We start from the raw sequence: 17,611 nt of genomic DNA on the forward strand, positions 1-17,611 counted from the left end.
TGAAGATCAGGGTGGTTGGTGATTAAGCTAAAAAAAGAGATGGGGGAAATCTTAATTTTTTTTATATCTAGATTTAATCAGGGAACTGGCACAGTTGACAGAAGTGAGGCAAACAGGCAGTGAGGTCATGGAACCTGTACAGATTAAAGAGGAGGTGCTTGCTTAAAGCAAATAAAGGTGGATAAATCCCCAGGGCCTGACAAGGTATTCCATCGGACCTTGAGGGAGGCAAGTGCAGAAACTGCAGGGACCATGGCAGATATATTTAAAATGTCCTTAGCCATAGGTGAGGTGCCAGAGGATTGGAGGGTAACAAAAAATCTCCAAAAATAATGCAGGAAATTAAAGGCTGGTGAGCCTTATCAAGTTATTTGAAGCTGTTCTGAGAGATTGGAATAGTCAGGGGCTTATTGAGTGTTTTGAGGAGGTTACCAGGAAAGTTGATGAAGGAAAGACTGTGAATGTTGTCTAAATGGACTTTATTAAAGCCTATAACAAGGTTATAACAAAGGACTCTACATCACCTTTGTTGACCTCACCAAAGGCTTTGACACCGTGAGCAGGGAAGGGCTTTGGCAAATACTAGAGTGCCTCGGATGCCCCCCCAAGTTCCTCAACATGGTTATCCAACTGCACGAAAACCAACAAGGTCAGGTCAGATACAGCAATGAGCTCTCTGAACCCTTCTCCATTGACAACGGCGTGAAGCAAGGCTGCGTCTTCGCACCAACCCTCTTTACTATCTTCTTCAGCATGATGCTGAAACAAGCCATGAAAGACCTCAACAATGAAGACGCTGTTTACATCCGGTACCGCACGGATGGCAGTCTCTTTAATCTGAGACGCCTGCAAGCTCACACCAAGACACAAGAGCAACTTGTCCGTGAACTACTCTTTGCACACGATGCCGCTTTAGTTGCCCATTCAGAGCAAGCTCTCCAGCGCATGACGTCCTATTTTGCGGAAACTGCCAAAATGTTTGGCCTGGAAGTCAGCCTGAAGAAAGCTGAGGTCCTCTATCAGCCTGCTCCCCACCATGACTACCAGCCCTCCCACATCTCCATCGGGCACACAGAACTCAAAACGGTCAACCATTTTCCTATCTCGGCTGCACCATTTCATCTGATGCAAGAATCGACAAAGAGATAGACAACAGACTCGCCAAGGCAAATAGCATCTTTGGAAGACTACACAAGAGTCTGGAAAAACAACCACCTGAAGAAACACACAAAGATCAGCGTGTACAGAGCCGTTGTCATACCCATGCTCCTGTTCGGCTCCAAATCATGGGTCCTCTACCAGCATCGAAGTACTCGAGCTGGCAGAGTCCGCAAGCATCGAATCCATGCTGCTGAAGACCCAACTGCGCTGGGTGGGTCACGTCTCCAGAATGGAGGACCATCACCTTCCCAAGTTCTATGGCGAGCTATCCACTGGCCAGCGAGACAGAGGTGCACCAAAAAAGAGGTACAAGGACTGCTTAAAGAAATCTCTTGGTGCCTGCCACATTGACCACTGCCAGTGGGCTGATATCGCCTCCAACCGTGTATCTTGGTGCCTCAAGTTCGGCGGGCAGCAACCTCCTTTGAAGAAGACCGCAGAGCCCACCTCACTGACAAAAGACAAAGGAGGAAAAACCCAACACCCAACCCCAAACCACCAATTTTCCCTTGCAACCGCTGCAACCGTGCCTGCCTGTCCTGCATCGGACTTGTCAGTCACCAACGAGCCTGCAGCAGATGTGGACATACCCCTCCATAAATCTTCAACTGCGAAGCCAAGCCAAAGAGGAAGAGATAACAAGGTCCTACATTGGAGGGTAGACAGGAATGTTCGGTATTCATGGTGAAGTAGTAAACTGGATATGACATCGGCTTTATGGGAGAAGCCACAGAGCAATGGTTCTTAATCTTTTTCTTTCCACTCATGTACCACTTTCAGTAATCCCTATGCCATTGGTACTCTGTGATTACAAGAGAAACTTTGATGAGTAGAGAAGTCATGAATCCAGTCAGAAAGAGAAAGGAAACGTGGGAGGTTTAGGAAGCTAAAGTCAGACAGGGCCCTTGAGAAATATAAAGATTGCAGGAAATAATTGGGTGAAACAACTGCCAAGCAGGGTATTAGGAAGGACCAAAAGAGCCATGAAACAGCCTTGGTGAGGAGGATTAAAGAGAATCCCAAGGCTTTTTGTTTTTGCAGTAAAATAAGATAGTTAAAGGATAAGAACACTTCTAATATAAATGCTTGGGGTCAGAAGAAATGGATGCAGCACTAAATAAGTACCTTGCAGTAGGATTCCCAAAGAGAATTGTTATTTCTGAAAATCTTGATATCATCTCTGTGGCAAAGAAGGGCACGTCAGAGCCAAGTGTCCAAGAAAAGTGGAAAGGGAAAGTGCCAACAAGAATAAAAAGGATAAAAGGCAAAGACCTAAATCAGAGAAACGTTCCACAGGAGTAAGAACCGTGGAGGAGAAGGACGAAAGCCCCAGCACTGAAACAAACGACTCAGAGGAAGACAAGATACTGGAAGTTGTGTATATTTATGGATTAAAGGATAAAAATTCGGAAATCTACTTCCAAGTGAAAATGAACAATGAACCCTCTTCGAATGGAGCTGGAGATGGGGGTGGGGGGGTGGGGGGGGTGGGGCTACGGTGTCATTAATGCTACTAAAGTAAAAAACACAACTGTTACTCCAACTCACCATTAAAGAATTCGACATGGTGTTGAAAACAGTCACGGAGAGTAAATCATGGTGTCTGGGAAATGCAACGTATACATGGAATACAAAGGACAAACACTGACACTAAGGGTCTGGCGCTATTCGGAAGAAACTGGTTATCACACAATTAGATTGGATGGAAATTGATCCATAATGAATGTACGCTGGGATGATGAGGACAAGCCAAAACTGGAAAAAATATTCAAGAGGCAAATTTACACCTGAAACCAAGTGTTAAAACCAAGATCTTTAAGCCCAGATTGGTACCATTTGCAATAAAAGTAAAGGTTGAATCACAACTTAACAGATTGGAAAATGAAGGAATACTGGAAAGAATTGGGCAACTCCCATCATGCCAATCCAGAAAGCCAATGGAGAAATTCAAATTTATGGGGATTACAAAGTCACTGTTAATCAAGATCTGCAAATACCAGAACATCAATGAATATTTCCCATGTAAATCAAGGAATTTGGGAAAAAGAATTGTGATAACTTGAAAGATGCAAAGAGGATGTGCCAGCAATTTAAATTAATACAAAGGTGGATAAATCCCCAGGGCCTGATCAAGTGTATTTTGGGACATTGTCAGAAGCTAGGATGAAATTACTGGGGCCCTGGCAGAGATTTCTGTGCCATCACTATCCATACCTGAGATACCTGAGATGAAACCAGAATTGGTAGTATAGCAGACAACAAAGGTTATTTAAGATGACAATAGAATCTAGATTACTGGGAAAGTGAGCCCAAAATTTGCAGATAAACTTTAACTTGGACAAGTGCAAGGTAATGTATTTTTGGAAGCTAAATCAGGGCAGGATTGCAAAGTAAATGTCAGGACCCTGGAGAGCTTTGCAGTACAGAGAGACCATAGCTGCGCATAGTTCCCTGAAAATGGTGACATTGGTGGTGACAGTGGTGTTTGACACATATTGAGTTCCACAGTTGGGGCATCATGTTTCAACTGGTTCAAGACATTGGCAAGACTGCACATGGGAATAATGTGTGCAATTCTAATTACCCAGCAATAGGAAGGATATCATTAAGCTGGAAAGGGTGCAGTAAAGATTCACAAGAATGTTATGGGGAGTGGAGGTTTGAATCATTAGGAGACATTGGATAGGAAGGGGCTTTTTCCCTGAAGCTTAGGAAGATGAGGGGAAACCTTATGGAGGTGTATAACATTATTAGGGGTATAGATGGTCAAGATCCTTTTACTGCGTTAGGGGAGTCAAAAACTAAAGGGCCCAGGTATAAGGTGAGAGGGGAAATATTTAAAGGGATCAAAGGGGAAAACTTTTTCCACAGTGGTAGGACAAGCTGCCAGGGGATTTGGTAGAACCAAGTACCACTTCAACATTCAAAAGGCATTTCAATAGGTACATGGATAGGAAAGATTTATAGCAATATGGGCCAAAAACAAGGAAATGGGATTTACTCAGATAGGCAAATTGGCTATCATGGAAGTTTTGGGCTGAAAGGCTTATTTCTGTGCTGTAAAAGTCTGACTGTGAACTGCACTTAATAATTTCATTTACCACATATCACCTAATCATAGTTTGTCAACCATAATCAGACATATGAGCCAAAAATTAACACGTAGCAAATAAATCAAATTGTTATTTTTAAATCAATGCTAAATCAATATAAATATAATTTAAATGTATTTACCCAAATACAGGAAGGATCTCAATTTAGAAATCAAAATATCATTTGCCAAGTACAGAATTTCAAGTTCAATATCACTCTAAAAATAGAACCTAATTTGGGTACAGGAATGTTAAGCATGGCACCGATAAATTGAAATTACAACATACTCAACACACATTTATTCCTGTTTGTGTTAAGAGCAGTTCCTTATTTCAGCTGATAATTAGAAGAAATAATTCATTAAAGACTTCATCTGTCACAGGAACAATGTTATTTTAGGCTCTATCATTTATGTGGCTTTAACAATAAACTTTGGAAATTTGGAAGCTCTTGCCAATGTTAAATCCAGTGTAATAAAAATGAATTTGAAAATGTTACAAAGCTGAATTACATGCATTGAAATTAATGGTAACTCTTCTAAAATAGGTAAAATCATCTGAATACTCAAGGAAACTAAAGATGTTTTTTTCAAATTTATCGACCAATGACAATCACAAAATTGAACATCCAGAAGGATCATGCCCAGTGTTAAATGTCAAAACCAATAATTAATTGGGCAACATCAAAAGTGCATCCTTAAAACAAAAAAAAAATTATCGAAGGAGAATTATTGAAGCAAAAAGAAAGTAAGATCTGTATATTCAGTATTTTATTGTAAAGGTGAACACAAACAGCTATTAACTGATTATTAACTGATAAAAGTTAGACTTTTTTTTTGTACTACTTAGATGAGGCCCATTTTTACTGTTCATTCACTTGGAATTACAAATCTGAAATTACAAGAATGCATAGATTGTCATTCTTTGAGATCCAAAAAAGTTATTTCTGTACTTTAATATTTGAAAAATATACAAACATTAATGAGTCAATGGTGGATAGACTTACGTGCCTGATTAGCCACATAGAAGGATACCAAGGTTTTCAAGGTGTTCTGGTGATCTGCAAAACTCATGAAATTGTTAAATTTTATTTAATCAGACATTGGATTTCACTGTTTTCACAAGTGTTGCTCTTACCCATTTAAAATTGGTACAGGGATTATCCAAGACCATTTCTTTCCAGAATTGTTACCAATTAAAATGCTTTGGAGGCTTTTATTTTGTGGTGCACTGAGGTAACAGCAAGCAAGTACAAAACTCAAGACTGTAGAACAAACTTTATTCAGGTGAAAGTCTGAACATGCTCCCACGTGACTGGCTCAGGAGGGGCCAGCTCAGGTCTATATTCAGGTTGGCCGATTGACAGCCAGCCAGGTGGAATCAGCCCTGAGGTGGTCTTCCTGCAGGTACAGAGATCGCCCCCTGCGGTCGGCTGGTGGTCTTATCACCACAAATTTGAAATTTTCTGAAATTATTCACTCTTCCATGAGATGTGGCACACTGTCAAATCAGGAATGTTACCCTCATTAATCCATGGAATTTACCCTCATTAATCCATGGCATCTCCCTCATCACTGACCTCAGATATCCATTTCACCACATTACCCTGATCTTTCAATTTAAAAATGAAGAAATTCACACTTTGAAAGGTTCTTCTTCTGAGGCAATATGGGTGGAGATCAAAACATTAGAAAGATCCAGTCACTCGGATTGAATTATACTTTAGGCTTCCAAATAACCTCTGGGAAAATAAAGGAATAGGTATAAAGAAAGATGGAAATGCAACTGGATTGTCATGAGCAGCTTTGACTGAGACATTATTAAATGGGGCAGAATTTGTTCGGTGCAACCCAGGAGCGATTTTATATATATATATTTTTAAAAAACAGTGTGTCAAGAGTCCATTAAAGGAAGGAGCCCGAGTGATTGGAGTTTAAGTCGGAGAGGATTTTGGGTTCAAACTAATTACAAGGATAACCTTGGACCTTGTGGGAAAATATTATATTGGGGGAAGGTAAATCCTAACAGTATTAATCAGGAGCTAGGTGGAGTTAAAATAGGAACAGCAGTTATTGGGCAAGTCCACAATTGACATGTGGGAGTTCTAAGGACAGGCATTTTATGGTAAGGAGGAAGGACTCCAATTATAAGAGATCCTTTGATGAGTAGAGAGGTCATGAATCCAGTCAAAAAGAGAAAGGAAACCTTAAATAAGGTTTAGAAAGCTAAACCTGAGATATCGTAAGGCTAGGGGATGGAGGGGGGAGGGGAAGGAAAAGTGGTTGTTCTCCCCATTTCTGGTACCCTGCAATGTCTGCCACTCCCCTCATAAATACCCTGGCCTCTTGATCACAGACCTGTGGCTGGAGGATTTTAGTTTTAAAACACCATTGGCTCCTCTATCTGGCTTATTAATACCTATACAAAGCCACCGGCATTAGGGCTGAAATGTCGAACCCTTCAGAGGAGCTGTGTCTCCAGTTTCCCATGTCCACGCCAGCACTGTTGTGAAAGCAGCTCCACCTGTTGCTTCTTGAGCATTCATGTCTTTCAAGCATGCTGGACAATGTCTGAAACTGCCTTTTGGACATACCCATCAGTTGCTTTCTGAAGGTTGTCCATAAGGATTCTCAGTCTTTCAAAGAAAATTTGGATACAACTTCCAATGGTGTTAAGATCTAGAATACCCTTGCACTCCATCATGACTACAGGAATGAAACACAAACCTACACCCCTTCGTATTACATTAAATATGACATGAAACTTCCCCTAGAGCTGATTGAGTTGTTGCCAAAGTCAAATTAAGTCTGTCAGCATCTTTTTCTTGGCAATTGAGCCATACAGATTAAAGTTGAGGAAGATGGGAGTCTTGACTTTTTGAAAGCCATTACAAGAAAGAACACAAATACGTCAACTGCAAAATGCAAAAAAGCATTTTACTCTATTTTAGTACACATGACAAATAAATAATTCAGTGGAGGTAACAGAATAAGACTGATTAGATACAATACACTATCAGCTTTAATTATCCTCTCGTGGTCAGTTGTATTATAGCCTGTGCATTCCTTAGAATCAACTCGCTGATGGAGCAAGCACTGACCAGAATAGGTTTGTTTGAGCACCTGGACACAGAGAGAAACATTAGATAATACCTTGCAAGGCAGTTTAATATAAAATGCAGTGCTGGAGAGATGGTAATTGCTGATGGAACCCTAGGAATCAGGCATAAAGATTGTGAAGTGAGCAATGGATGTGCAAATTAAGTAGAAGCCCAGACAGTTGACCAAGAGTGGACTCCATTCGAGGGGATTCATTCATTAACATCAAACACAATGATAATTAAAATATTTTCTGATACAAGAACACTTAACCATACCAACAGTCACCTGACACTGATACTTAACACTATTTTCTCAGTCTCTCAGTATAAATGACCCCTCTAGTTCTCTTCTGCTAAAATATCCCACACCTGGTCAAAGCAGCACAGATGCATCACAATTCCAGTGCAATTCAAATTAACCTTTGAATGAGATATCACACAGAGGTTCCAATTGGCTGCTCAAGCGAATTTAAGGCAATGGGGTTGGCAGGGGTGTGGGATCTCTTAGCTGACTTGGTAAAAAAAAACTTGCCCATTAACACAAAAATCACAAATTAATTACTTGTATATCAATTTGTGTAAAGGGTTCTAAAAACATAGGCCTCAAAATTTTGTCTGAATCTGAAGTAACAGCCCTTTGAAAAGTCCCAAAAACATGAAATACAATATGTATTCAATTTTCTAATCACTTCAAATTCATCTGACAAATTTATAACTATTAACAATTTCAATACTCAACCATCATCTTAACCATCTGATCAATCAAAATATTTTGTTCTCACAAAACAGTTACCTCCCAGGAAGGGCTGTCCCCGCTCTTTCTTGTTCTTATCTGACGTTGCCATAACCTTCCGGATGGATGAGTTTTTAAGTGGTTTAACTACAAATCCATCTCAAAATAAGAGCATATTTAAACACTTTAAGTTACTTCAGGCATTTATTAAAATATTGATTTTGCAATGTTTCAAAATAAAATTTATATTAAGCTGGTGAACCATCACATGATATAAAGCATCCACCATTAAACGGTTTATACACAATTATGATTTAAATATATTTTCCCAAAATATAAATTCCCATTAAAGGCAAATGTGCACGGCAAAATATGCATTGTATATCGTTACATAAAAATAATAGTTTAGAGCAGAATAAATTCAATTGTTCAATGGGAAACTTCTATTTTCTCACACCCAAATTATAGTTCATAGAATCTTTACTATTATATACATATAAGAAAATATCAGTATCACAGAGAACATACAAGGTGTGTCAAGCTTTTTTCAGGTTTGTTTTGGAATTATAGCAATGCTCCTTCCAATGAGTATTGTATTTATAAAAAGTAATCACTTCTGCAGTCCAGGTTCTAAACAGTAGTTTACAATGAATGCAGTATTTAGATCTTAGTTTAATTTTAACAGTAGTCTGACTAAAAGATTTATAAGCACAGTTAAAACAAACACGTAAACCACAGCAGCATTTCATATTCAAGTTTCTTTATAAAATTTTTTTTAAACCATTCAGTCAGCTTATATAACATATTGTTTAATCAGCATGCCTAAACCATGCTTGTTGAGGAGCTCATGATAAAAATCATTTGATGGAAATAGCTCAGGAAAAATAAAGTGAACAAACGCAAAACCATAGATTAAGCATCCAGATTGCATGTTCATTCAAGTTATCTGGATCTTCAGGAAACAGCTGGATTAGTGCTGGTTAAAAAAAAAATCCACACTGTGATAAAGTCTAATACTGTATGTCTTTGCATGTTTACATTGTTGCTCATGAACAAATGTGTCAGGAATTGGATTTTATTCCCCCCCACAATAAAATTATACCAGAGAAATACTTCATTTTTTGGAAAAGGTGAGACAACTTAAAGCAGATATTCAAAGCAAAGCAGCTATAATTGTAGTAGGACAAAACAAATTTGGTATCCCTGGGGGGAAAAATTGTAGCTTTACGACAGACCTGGCAAATTTCATTATTCTGTCAAATGCTAGAGGGAATAACTTTAAGGTGAGGGGGGAAATTACGCAAGGCAAGTTTACTCCCCCACAGAAAATGTGGCAGGGGCCTGGAATTCGCTGCCAATGGTGGAGATGGAAGCACCTACAACAGTAATGTTCAAAACTCATTTAGACAGGCACAAAAACATGGAGGGATTTGGATCATGTGCAGGCAGATGGGCCAAGTTTAAGACGGCATCATGGTTGATACAGACATCTTGGTCTGTTTCTGTAGAATACCACTGTACATTCGATGCCTCAACTATCCCAGTTGCTTACTGCTCTAGATAGAAAAAAATTTCCCCTCAGATCTCCTTTAAAATTTCTCAAATCTCATCCTCAACTTGAATTATTGGCCTGTCCCTATAGAGCTCTATGCTCTAATGTGATTTTATATATTAATGCAACTCGTTTTTTTTTTTAAATCTAGTGTACATGTATTTCATATCGAAAGATCTATCATGCCATGGGCAAATTTTGTTCTAAATCAGTATCCAATGTGCCCAAGATGTAAATTAATAAAAATATCTCCCACAGTGCTATCAATTTGTACAATTCGACATTTGCAAATATTCATACGGTAAAGCACGTGTGCAGAAATGAAATTCTATTTGGATGCAAGTTCTTTTTAGCCATTTTCATGAAGCTAAATGTGTCAGGAATTAGATTTTTTCTACAATAACGCAGCAAACATCAAAAATGAGACCATAACTTGGAAAAAAAAACATCTTTACGTGTTTTGTTTTGAAACATTTTTGGGCATTTTCTACCACAATACCAAAGACTTCATTTTTGAAAAAGGTAAGACAACTTAAAGCAGATATTCTAGCAAACCAGTTATAATTGCAATAGGGCAAAACTAGTTGCATGATAAAATTTTAGAGCAGGTTACTCTAGTAGTAAATATTGTCTTGACCAATGACACCTGCAAGCTACAGCAACTAGAAAATGTACCGCAGAATCTCATCAAGGTTTGTTCAACAGCACCTCCCAAACTTTTTTTCCCTTTACCACATGGAATGAAAAGAACAGCAGAGACTTAGAACCACCGCCAGCCAGCATGTTTTCGGCAAAGTCACACATCATTTTCACCTACAAGTGTCATTAACGGGTCTAAATCCAGGAACTCCCCATCAGAAGCACACTGAGAATACTATAATCCAGCCATTCTCAAGTTTTTTTAAATAAATATATGACCACTCCAGCCCTCTCCTAGTACTCTGCTCAAAGTTTATGGGCCCCCTTTCTCGTGAAGCAGTCAAGTTTTGGTTTCTTCCACCCTTCTCTCGGACTACATAAAAAAAATTTCTTATGAGGTGAAAAGAAAGCAAGGCTTTTACTTAAATGTGCTGCAGCCTCCATTGAGAATGGCTGCTACATTCTACAGAACTGCAGTGACGAGGTGGCAATTCATCACTATTTCCAAAGGCATTTTGGGAAAGATAGAGCTTGTCTTGCCAATGGCACGCTCATTAATAAACAAAATGAAAGAAAAATCTTAAAATTGCACGGATGTATGTTGCTGACTACCCAGAGGCAACCAGAGTGAATTTACTAATTTATTTAATTCTTTAAAATCCTCTTTCTCGATCATGATCTAAAATGTGTGCAGGTAGATAGAAGATGCACCTTAGTATGCTATATAAGAATGGGAGACTTTCAATGCATCAGAAATGTCTAGGAAACTGTTAAATAATATTTTCAAAATATTTAACATTTTCATGTATGGATTGTTCCTGTTAAAAATTAGAACACATCATGCAATTTCCTTCCATGCTCTGCAGTTGGCCTGGTTCCACAAATGAAATGATCTCTCTGGTACCTCCAAATGATCAAAAAGCAGGCAGGCATTTTTGGTAATTCGTACACGTAGCAAGGACCTTTAAATACAGATTCATTGTAACACGGTACAACTCACTAAAAATGCAACTCTTGGTTGTTTGCCAGGGAGCCTGCCTTACAAAGTAGAGAATTTACCCAGAGAACTACTGGTGGGTAGGGAGATGTGAATGACCAATTCATGGAAAAATTCAGAAGAAGATATCACCCCTTTTAATTTTCTTTTTTTAAGTGCTACTTACTGCATTTAAAATCATTTTCAGTTCTTTGGTGTCCATAGCTAAGACATTAAAATGTCCATGGGTCATATCCTATGAGTCTAAATCTTCCCTTCCACTGCCTTTGTTACAAATGATGAATTTCCAAATGCTTCATTAGAAATTAAGACTTTCAGTATCTTCAACAAGAATACACTTTTGTATTCTGGATTACAGAAAATAAAATTAATCAAATTCTAATGTATTAGCCAAAATTATGATAGACCAATTATGTACATGTGACTACCTCTTTGTTAAACATCTAATGCCTCTTTCAATCATTTGTAAAAATCTGTTTGGTATCTTGCGAAAAGTCAAAAATGAATTAAATCCTCTTGTTAATTGTATAGAAGTTTAAAATGTATTTTGTGTCATTATTTCTTTTACCACTACTTTTAAAGTGTAACAACTGAAAACAATTTAACAATATTCCTGTTATAAAAATAACTGTTTCCTCCGATTCAGTAAATATAGTTAAATTGTGTATTCAGCAGACAACATACAAGTCTTCTTTTACATTAGAACAAATCTGATATCGACATGTAAATTTGTGTGTCCACAACCAGAGGTTCATGTGTTTTTTACCTGGTGGTAACAAAAATACCACACTTCCAGCTACAAGAATATGCCAAATGCTGTGTGTATAATAATAGTTCTCCTTTGTTTCCAGAAATCCATACACAGCGATAGCAATTAATGCAGCACCAATTCCTGGCAATAAGAAAAATACCCAGCGTTTCCACGTTGGAGGATAGCAATGCCAGCGTTTCACACACTGAGACACCTGAAAGGGATGAATAAGTACCCATTTACTATTTTAAATTTAAAAAACCTACGAAACACTGTGGATTTAATTGCTCCACTTAAAAAATCTAATCAAAAGAGTACCAATTTTAACAGTGAATAAACTGAACTCCCCTTCCTTTATTGGATTCCAGAGAAATTTATCACTTGAACACATTCAGCACTACAAACTACAAGCATATGAACACATTCACTTCTCCAAGTTCACCGGTATCAGGCAATTCTTATACAGTGCACAGAATTTAACATTTATTAATCTTCACCAGGCTCTGGCATTTAAAATTAAATGGTTACCACTCAGGAAGATTCTTGTTCCTCATTGGACACACACTAACTGATTTCCTCCAATCAGTCACTTCAGTGTCTTGCCAAAGAAACTTGCCCCATCATGGATTTTCAAAATGATAACCTCTTCTTCCAGGTCACCACAGGTTTCCCTTATTTCTGGAGAAACACTCTAACCAACCATTCCCTCTTGTAAGAACTACAAGGGTTTTGAACAGGCTAAACTCAGAACTCACAACCCATCTTCAAAATGGGGTCTTTCAACAAGCCTGCCAGCTTGCCATTTTGCAGCTTCAACTGTTACTGTTGAACTGACTTCTCTCTCTGAGAAGAATCCTGTTTGTTTTTTTTCCTCTCTCTGCTTGTAAAAACTAAAAACCTCTCCCAAGCCTCCAAACCCAATCTTTGAAAGATCTTATCAGTACTTGAGCCTGGACTCTGTTCCATCTGCACCTCCTTTTGAAGTTTTTTCCAAAGCAGTTCTACTGTCTCTGTGAAATCAACCAGAGCTTCAAAGTCTAGCTTCAGCAAAGCTCTTGCATTTTAAATGAAATGTCTTTTGTAAAATGTTACTCTGTGAAGTGATCTAGACTAAACCACCACAATCTATCTCTTTTAAAGACATATTTATCCATAATCATTCTAATACCCCCCTTTACATTACAAGGAATGGAAAGGCACAGAAAACAGACTTTTGTGCAGGTACAGTTTGGAGAGAGAATGATTACAACAAATTCAATTTATAGTTACACAGCCCAACTCATCCATGCCAACCAAGTTGCCTTTCTACACTCATCTGATTTGCCTTCATTTGGCCCACATACCTATCCAAATATGTTTTAAACATTATAATTGTACCTGTCTCCAACATCATTCCATATTCCCATCACCCTCTATGTAAAAGAAATGCTCCCCAGATTCCCTTCAAATTTTTCCCCTAAGCCTTCTAGTTTTCAACTCGTCTACCCTGAGAAAATTACAATGAATATTTACCCTATGCCTCTCATAATTTTATAAATTTCTATAAAGTTACCACTCAGCCTCAGCGAGAAAAGTCATAATCGATTCACTCTCTCCTTGCAACTCAGACCTCAGTCCAAACGTCATTCCCGTGAATCTTTTCAACACTTTTAGTTTAAATTACATCTATCCTACAGCGAGGTGACTGGACCTGCACACAATAATCTCAGTGGATCATAATCAAAGCTGCATAAAGCTAGCAGTATGGAAGCAGACTTCACAAAGCTGATGCAAATGGATCTTGAGGGATGCTATATCACACCATCATCAGTAGTTGCTGTGAAGACTTTATCAGTGGCAAGTTCCAAATCATCTAGATATTGAACGGAATCTAGGCAAGCCATAATTAACTTTGCAAAATGGCTGAAAGGAATTTCCACGTCTCCATGCATGCACATGCAAACCTGGGCATTCCAAAGTCACAGTTAGCTGTCTGTGGTTGTTTCCAACCAATGCTAGTCTCAACCACTTATGGTGGGGGATCCAACAAACCTGCACCAGGAGTGCAGAAAACAAATTCCATTTATTTCAATAGAGAAAGCAATAAGGTAAGAACCAAGGCAATCCATTTTTTCCAATGTGCAAAACTTTTTAAGCATCTAATTTTTTTAAATCCTGTAATAATTTGAATAGTTTCTAAAATACCTTTTGTCTGTATTGGCTAAACGGAGGGGTAGCTCAGACGGAGGGGTAGCTCAGGCGGAGGGGTAGCTCAGGCGGAGGGGTAGCTCAGGCGGAGGGGTAGCTCAGGCGGAGGGGTAGCTCAGGCGGAGGGGTAGCTCAGGCGGAGGGGTAGCTCAGGCGGAGGGGTAGCTCAGGCGGAGGGGTAGCTCAGGCGGAGGGGTAGCTCAGGCGGAGGGGTAGCTCAGGCGGAGGGGTAGCTCAGGCGGAGGGGTAGCTCAGGCGGAGGGGTAGCTCAGGCGGAGGGGTAGCTCAGGCGGAGGGGTAGCTCAGGCGGAGGGGTAGCTCAGGCGGAGGGGTAGCTCAGGCGGAGGGGTAGCTCAGGCGGAGGGGTAGCTCAGGCGGAGGGGTAGCTCAGGCGGAGGGGTAGCTCAGGCGGAGGGGTAGCTCAGGCGGAGGGGTAGCTCAGGCGGAGGGGTAGCTCAGGCGGAGGGGTAGCTCAGGCGGAGGGGTAGCTCAGGCGGAGGGGTAGCTCAGGCGGAGGGGTAGCTCAGGCGGAGGGGTAGCTCAGGCGGAGGGGTAGCTCAGGCGGAGGGGTAGCTCAGGCGGAGGGGTAGCTCAGGCGGAGGGGTAGCTCAGGCGGAGGGGTAGCTCAGGCGGAGGGGTAGCTCAGGCGGAGGGGTAGCTCAGGCGGAGGGGTAGCTCAGGCGGAGGGGTAGCTCAGGCGGAGGGGTAGCTCAGGCGGAGGGGTAGCTCAGGCGGAGGGGTAGCTCAGGCGGAGGGGTAGCTCAGGCGGAGGGGTAGCTCAGGCGGAGGGGTAGCTCAGGCGGAGGGGTAGCTCAGGCGGAGGGGTAGCTCAGGCGGAGGGGTAGCTCAGGCGGAGGGGTAGCTCAGGCGGAGGGGTAGCTCAGGCGGAGGGGTAGCTCAGACGGAGGGGTAGCTCAGACGGAGGGGTAGCTCAGACGGAGGGGTAGCTCAGACGGAGGGGTAGCTCAGACGGAGGGGTAGCTCAGACGGAGGGGTAGCTCAGACGGAGGGGTAGCTCAGACGGAGGGGTAGCTCAGACGGAGGGGTAGCTCAGACGGAGGGGTAGCTCAGACGGAGGGGTAGCTCAGACGGAGGGGTAGCTCAGACGGAGGGGTAGCTCAGACGGAGGGGTAGCTCAGACGGAGGGGTAGCTCAGACGGAGGGGTAGCTCAGACGGAGGGGTAGCTCAGACGGAGGGGTAGCTCAGACGGAGGGGTAGCTCAGACGGAGGGGTAGCTCAGACGGAGGGGTAGGAAGGACAGAGGAGTAGCAAAGACAGAGGAATAGCTAAGCTTGATGCAACAGTTTACAGTGTTTGTGGTTGGGTCGGGTTTTGAACCCACTTTGAGGATGGAAATTGCGACATGGCAGAAGGACCTGCCACTCCTCAATTGATGGAACAGTTCTGGACCACAAGTTCAAATCGGAGAATAATGGAGCACAAATGCAATATTTCTTTGAGATTAACAGGAAGTGGATAGAGCTCACAAAGGAACACAAATTCTGGCCAATTGATCTTGCTCAATCATTGTTACGAGTATGAACTGATCTTCTTGGATCAGAACTCTCCTGACTAAATTGGAGCAGAAGTAATTTGTCTTCAAGGTATAGTAATTATTTCCATCCACTAATTAAAGTTATCATAAAATTCATCTGTTTTTATAACTTAATATGAAAATTTAAACTCACCCATGCAATGAACATGATCAGCAGGGCAACAAGGCAAGGCCCAAGTAAGTTCCAAAGACCACGGCGATCTAATTGCACTGACATAGCAATCAATAAGGTGCCGAGAATAAAAAGTACCTTTAATAATGAAATAAAAATTGAAGTGTAAATGTACGTTTCTACAGTAACATTTTAAAGATTCTAAGATATTATTATAAAGCATTCAGCTTTGATCTATCCTCTTAAAAAATACATGCAACCCTCCAACATTCAATTTTTTTTTTAAAAAGCAGGACGTTTGACTTGTCTTGGGCGTCTCTAGGGCCTTACCATTTACTTCACAAGTCCCACCCAAGTTAAACCTTCCAAAATGCAACACCTTTCCCAAGTTAATTTCCATCTGTCATTCCTTGTTCATTTACCTGTTCATCTAGATCTTGTTGTAATCATAGATAATCTTCTTCACCATTAACAACACCACTAACCTTGGATTTATCTACAAACTTATTAACCATGTTAATCTCATTGTCATCGAGTCCTTTTTGTAGATGACAAACAGTTGGGTCCGGCACTAATCACTGCAGTACTCCAATAGTCATAGGCCTCTAATCTGAATAACAACATTCCATTACTACCCTATGATTCTAACCATCAAGCCAATTCTGCATCCATTTGGGCAGCTCAAGCTGGATCTCATTCAATCAGACTTTCTGGACTAACCTATCATGTAGGGCAGGGGTGTCAAACTCAAATTCACGGAGGGCCAAAATTAAAAACTTGGACTAAGTCGAGGGCCGAACTAAATATTTATTGAAAATTTTCAACAACATCTGCATGTTTTCTCTTCTTTCAACATATGTAATGTTAAACTTTAGGATATCACTTTAGGAGGATAATGTTACAGGTCAGGAGTAGGTAGCTCAAGTTCACCCTTTGCTTGACCTGAGGGAAACCTATTTGGTCCCTGTGGAGATGTAGTCAGCATTCACAGGCTGTGTCCATTTTGGCCTGCATCAGGACTCAGCATTTCCTGCTCACTCCTCAGGCTCTAGGCCTCTATTCACCCTCGACCCACCATCCCTCTACCTGACCAGTCCTTTACCCAACCTCTACTCACTCTGCCTCTACCCACCCCATCCTATACACGCCCCTCTACTGCCTCTCCCCGCAACCTGTTCCCCCCTCTACCCGTCTCTCACCCTCTAATCACCCCTCCCCTACTCGCCCTGCCCCTCCCCTTTTACCTCTTCCCTATCCACCCCTCCTTCTACTCATCCCTCCCTCTAACTGCCCCTCGCACCACCATAACTTCCCCTGCCCATTACTCCTCACCTACACCCTCTTCCTACCCCTGTTTACCCACCCACTCAGGCCCAGCGCGCTGCCGATCAGCCTTTGCGGATAGCCACCATCTCTCTCTTCACATGCAGGGCCGAACCAGCCGTCCCTGGGGTCCGCGCGGGTGCAAGCGCTGAAGGCCGTGGCGACCGGGAGAAGTGCGCTCGCGCTGTGGAAGGGCCGTCCGGTGCCAGTCGCGCAGGGCTCACGCTGCCCGGGGGCCGTGCGCAGCCTGCCATGCCCGACGCGCCGACAGGAAATCACAGGCGCTCGCCCATCCGCCGCACCGCTCGACAGGTGGGAGAAGTGACTGGTTGTGCGGGGAGCCTTCCAACTGGCTTGCCGGCTGATGACATCGACAGACTTCTCGTGTTACAATTTCTCGTGTTACAA

At 41.5% G+C, this 17,611-nt stretch overlaps 1 protein-coding gene across 4 annotated transcripts in view; it reads right to left on the reverse strand.

Annotated features, from left to right (window-relative positions):
- The window catches only part of pgap6 (post-glycosylphosphatidylinositol attachment to proteins 6), a 51,031-nt gene that overhangs the window by 9,967 nt on the left and 23,453 nt on the right, over positions 1–17,611 (reverse strand). For 2 of the 4 annotated variants that reach the window (XR_011347313.1, XM_069906058.1), the window contains exons 12-14: positions 15,902–16,018; positions 12,041–12,239; positions 8,147–8,245 (exon numbers count right to left, since the gene is read on the reverse strand). Coding sequence is in view for 2 of the 4 variants with exons in the window: in XM_069906058.1 (XP_069762159.1) it covers positions 8,147–8,245; positions 12,041–12,239; positions 15,902–16,018 (415 nt within the window). In the remaining 2 variants the exon portion in view is untranslated. Of the gene's footprint in view, positions 1–7,170; positions 7,376–8,146; positions 8,246–12,040; positions 12,240–15,901; positions 16,019–17,611 lie in introns of those variants that run through there. The other 2 variants (XM_069906059.1, XR_011347314.1) reach the window with 2 other exon arrangements.

Source organism: Narcine bancroftii, chromosome 12 (genome assembly GCF_036971445.1).
Source record: "Narcine bancroftii isolate sNarBan1 chromosome 12, sNarBan1.hap1, whole genome shotgun sequence".
In the NCBI taxonomy this organism is placed as follows: Eukaryota; Metazoa; Chordata; class Chondrichthyes; order Torpediniformes; family Narcinidae; genus Narcine; species Narcine bancroftii.